The 4,002-nt window shown below is 50.8% G+C and overlaps 1 protein-coding gene across 1 annotated transcript; it reads left to right on the top strand.

Annotated features, from left to right (window-relative positions):
* Nucleotides 1-520: 520 nt before the first annotated feature.
* On the top strand, nucleotides 521-2,962 carry LOC137217536 (uncharacterized). Its single transcript, XM_067724506.1, has 2 exons — nucleotides 521-1,039; nucleotides 2,156-2,962. The coding sequence occupies exons 1-2, from the start codon at nucleotides 812-814 to the stop codon at nucleotides 2,960-2,962; spliced, it is 1,035 nt and encodes a 344-aa protein (XP_067580607.1). The 5' UTR covers nucleotides 521-811.
* The last annotated feature ends 1,040 nt before the right edge of the window (nucleotides 2,963-4,002 follow it).

The following is a 4,002-nucleotide window of genomic DNA, read 5'->3' as shown; positions in this document are numbered from 1 at the left end:
AATAGCTCCGCGGAGTTTTTTCAAGCGCGAAGGGCGGGGGAGAAACGGGCCGAGCGGGTGCACGGCGCAACACTGCCACCTGCAGACCAGAGAAACCGAACGCCATAAGCACGGAAGAAAATGCATGCTTTCTGCTGGTTTTCCGCGCCGACCACTAGAGAACGTGGGTGCCAAAACTAAGGCTGACGCCAGTAAGGACCACAGAAAGGAAGGGAACCGTTCCGATTGCCGGCGGAACCATCCTTGGTAGTGCAGCCTCCCCTCTAGTCCCGCCCCCGCAACCGTAGCAACGGCGGCAGGAAGTCAGGGCGCCCGGGAAGATCCGGCGCCAGGAGGGCGGGGCTGTGATCCGATTGGCGGGTTGTGGGCCTGCGCGCGGGAGCCCAGTGAGTTTCGTGCCAGGCTCCTCGTCCCGGTCCGCTAGATGGTCTATCTCGGGCATTGTCCGGGTCCTGTCGCCCACTGCCTCAGCACCCGCCCCCCTACCACATGCGGGACTGGTACCAGTCCCCTGGTCATTCTCCTCCCGCCCACCCCCTGTGGGACTCGAGGGACATTGTTCCAGCTAATGATTAAGAACTCTCCAGACAATAGGGGCTTCTTAGACAATGGGTGAATTTCCAGGATGTCCGGCCCCCTTCCGAGAAGGAGGGAGATAAACAAAATGTAAAAAAGGTATCTGTCAAAGAACCAATCAGGAAGCCTGGGACAGGTTCCCTCTCTGGTCCGAACAGAGGCTAAGAACCTATCATTAAAAATCACAATTGAATCCACACTTTGCATAACAGGAAATTGAGACCTATAAAAATACATGTTCACGCCCTGGGGGGGTTCCTTCTCCGGCCTCCTGCGTGAGGACCAAGGAGCCCCGGTGCACCGGCCTTCAATAAACCTCTTGCGTTTTGCATCGGCTTCCGACTCTTGTTGTTTCCTGGGCGAGTCGAAACTCCTAGGAGACCGCGAAGGTCTAACATTTGGGGGCTTGTCCGGGATTCCACTCGCCCCGGACCACGAGAACATCGGGAGTTGGAGGTACCAGGTAAGCTCGAGCTTGATTGTCTGTTTGTCCCTTGTTCTTTGTGGGCCATTATCGGAGGAAGGCCGTAAGAATCGGCTTATTGTGGAATCTGTATCGGACCTCTGTATCGCCGGAATAGCCGGCGTCCATGAGCCCTAGGGGACGCCCTGGTGGCTCATCTGGAAGGAGAGGCAAACTCTGTCTCCCCTTCACTCGGTTTCGGCAGTTCCCTTTGTGACAACTGCCATCTGAAGAGGTTTCGGTTTTGAAGCGAGCTCGCGGTGGCCCATACGTATATGTGTTTCGTGGAGTTTTAACTGTTTCTGTATTGTGGTCTATTCTTCTTCTCTGACGGACGACAATGGGACAAACTATGACGACTCCTCTTTCCCTTACCCTAAGCCATTGGACCGAAGTTCGGGCCAGAGCCCATAATTTTTCAGTAGAGGTGAAGAAAGGAAAGTGGCAGACTTTGTGTGCCTCTGAATGGCCAACATTTCAGATAGGATGGCCCCCTGAAGGATCCTTTTTATTAGACAAGATTAGGTTGCTGAAGTCTAAGATATTTAATATAAGACCCCACGGACATCCAGACCAAGTACCATATGTCTTGGTCTGGGAAGATTTAATTCTCTCCCCACCTCCGTGGGTCCGACCCTTTGTTTCCTCAACAGGTACGTCCGCGCACACATCAGCAGCGTCGGAGATATTAGCCCTAAAGAAAAACCCCAACACGGAAAAGCTACCCGGCGCCCCAGATCCACCAAAAGCGATTTATCCTGACCTGCAGTCCGATTTGCTTCTTTTGGATTCCCCACCCCCTTATCCTCCGGCCCCAAATCCCCTACCACCTAGAGGACCCCCAGCTCCACTGCCCTCGGCACCAAGGGGACCATCCATGATGGAAGAAGAAAGGGTCCCTCAGTGGGCACTAGGAGCCGGAGGGCTATCTCCCCGGACTCCACTGCCCTACCTCTTAGAGAATATGGCCCCCCCGATGGCCAAGGGAATAGACCTCTCCAATATTGGCCCTTTTCCTCTGCAGATCTTTATAATTGGAAAATGCATAACCCAACTTTTTCCGAAAATCCACAGGCCCTTACCGCTTTAATAGAATCTCTTGTTTTCTCCCACCAGCCCACATGGGATGATTGTCAGCAGCTGCTTCAGACTCTCCTAACGACTGAGGAGAGGCAACGGGTTCTTTTAGAAGCCAAAAAAAATGTATTAGGCGCCAATGGGCAACCTACCCAGCTGCCTAACGAGATTGATGCTGGTTTCCCACTCGTCAGGCCAAACTGGGATTTCAATGCCCCGGAAGGTAGGGAGCGCCTGAAAATGTATCGCCAGGCTCTGGTGGCGGGTCTCCATGGAGCGGCCAGACGGCCCACTAATTTGGCTAAGGTAAGGGAAGTCACTCAGGGGCCCCAGGAATCTCCAACTGTGTTCCTGGAACGTTTAATGGAAGCCTTTAGACGCTTTACCCCTTATGATCCAACTTCGGAGGAACATAGGGCTACTATAGCAATGGCTTTCATAGATCAAGCGGCCCCTGATATTAAGAAGAAATTACAGAGGCTAGATGGCTTGCAGGGATTTTCGCTTCAGGAGTTAGTAAAAGAGGCAGATAAAGTATATAACAAAAGAGAAACAGAGGAAGAGAAGGAAGAAAGAAAGCAGAAAGAGCAGGAAGCCCGTGAAATAAGACGGGATAAGAGACAGGAGAGGAATTTAAGTAAGATACTGGCCACTGTGGTTGGAGGAAGAAATATAGGGGATAGAAATAGGCAGGAAGGGCGAACGGCAGACAGAAGGCGGCCATTAGACAAGGACCAATGTGCCTACTGTAAAGAAAAAGGACATTGGGCGAGAGAATGCCCTAAGAAAAAGAATGGAGGAAGGCCAACCAGAAACAAAATCTTAACATTGGAAGAAGAAGACTAGGAAAGTCAGGGCTCGAACCCTCTCCCTGAGCCCCGGGTAACTCTTAAAGTGGAGGGGGAACCTGTTCAATTTTTGGTAGATACCGGAGCCCAGCACTCCGTCCTTCTCCACTCAAAAGGTCCTATCTTAGCTAAAAGGTCATGGGTACAAGGAGCCACTGGGAATAAACAATATTCATGGACCACACGAAGGACAGTAGATCTTGGGATTGGACGAGTAACCCATTCATTTTTGATTATTCCGGAATGCCCCTATCCTTTGCTGGGAAGAGACTTGCTCTCCAAAGTGGGGGCTCAAATTCACTTCCAACCGGAAGGTCCCACCATAACTGACAGTAAGGGAAGGTTACCCCAAATATTGACTATGAGATTGGAAGATGAATATAAATTATATGAAAAACCTTCATCTCCACGAGTTAATGTCACAGACTGGGTAACTCGGTTCCCGCAAGCCTGGACAGAAACCGCCGGTATGGGGATGGCTAAAAATCGGCCCCCAGTACTAGTGGAACTCAAGGCAACTGCCACCCCAATAACAGTTCGTCAATACCCCATGAGTAAGGAAGCCAAAGACGGCATCCGTCCTCACATACAGAGTTTGCTGGAATTGGGTATTCTGGTAAGATGTCAATCCGCGTGGAATACCCCTCTCCTGCCAGTTAAGAAACCGGGAACTAATGATTATCGACCAGTACAAGACCTGCGTGAGGTAAATAAACGAGTGGCGGACCTCCACCCCACAGTACCAAATCCTTATAATCTCTTAAGCACTCTTCCGCCCCAACATACATGGTATACTGTTTTGGACCTTAAGGATGCTTTTTTCTGCCTAAGACTTTCTCCCCTCAGCCAGCCCTACTTTGCCTTCGAATGGAAGGACCCAGCATCAGGGATATCTGGCCAACTGACATGGACTCGTTTACCTCAGGGATTTAAGAACTCCCCTACCATCTTCGATGAAGCTCTTCATCAGGATTTAGCATCATATAGAGAATCAAATCCACAGGTAACGTTACTTCAATATGTTGATGACATCTTATT

The sequence above is a fragment of the Pseudorca crassidens genome, chromosome X (assembly GCF_039906515.1).
Source record: "Pseudorca crassidens isolate mPseCra1 chromosome X, mPseCra1.hap1, whole genome shotgun sequence".
Taxonomy (NCBI): domain Eukaryota; kingdom Metazoa; phylum Chordata; class Mammalia; order Artiodactyla; family Delphinidae; genus Pseudorca; species Pseudorca crassidens.
This window is presented reverse-complemented; position numbering and strand designations above follow the sequence as displayed.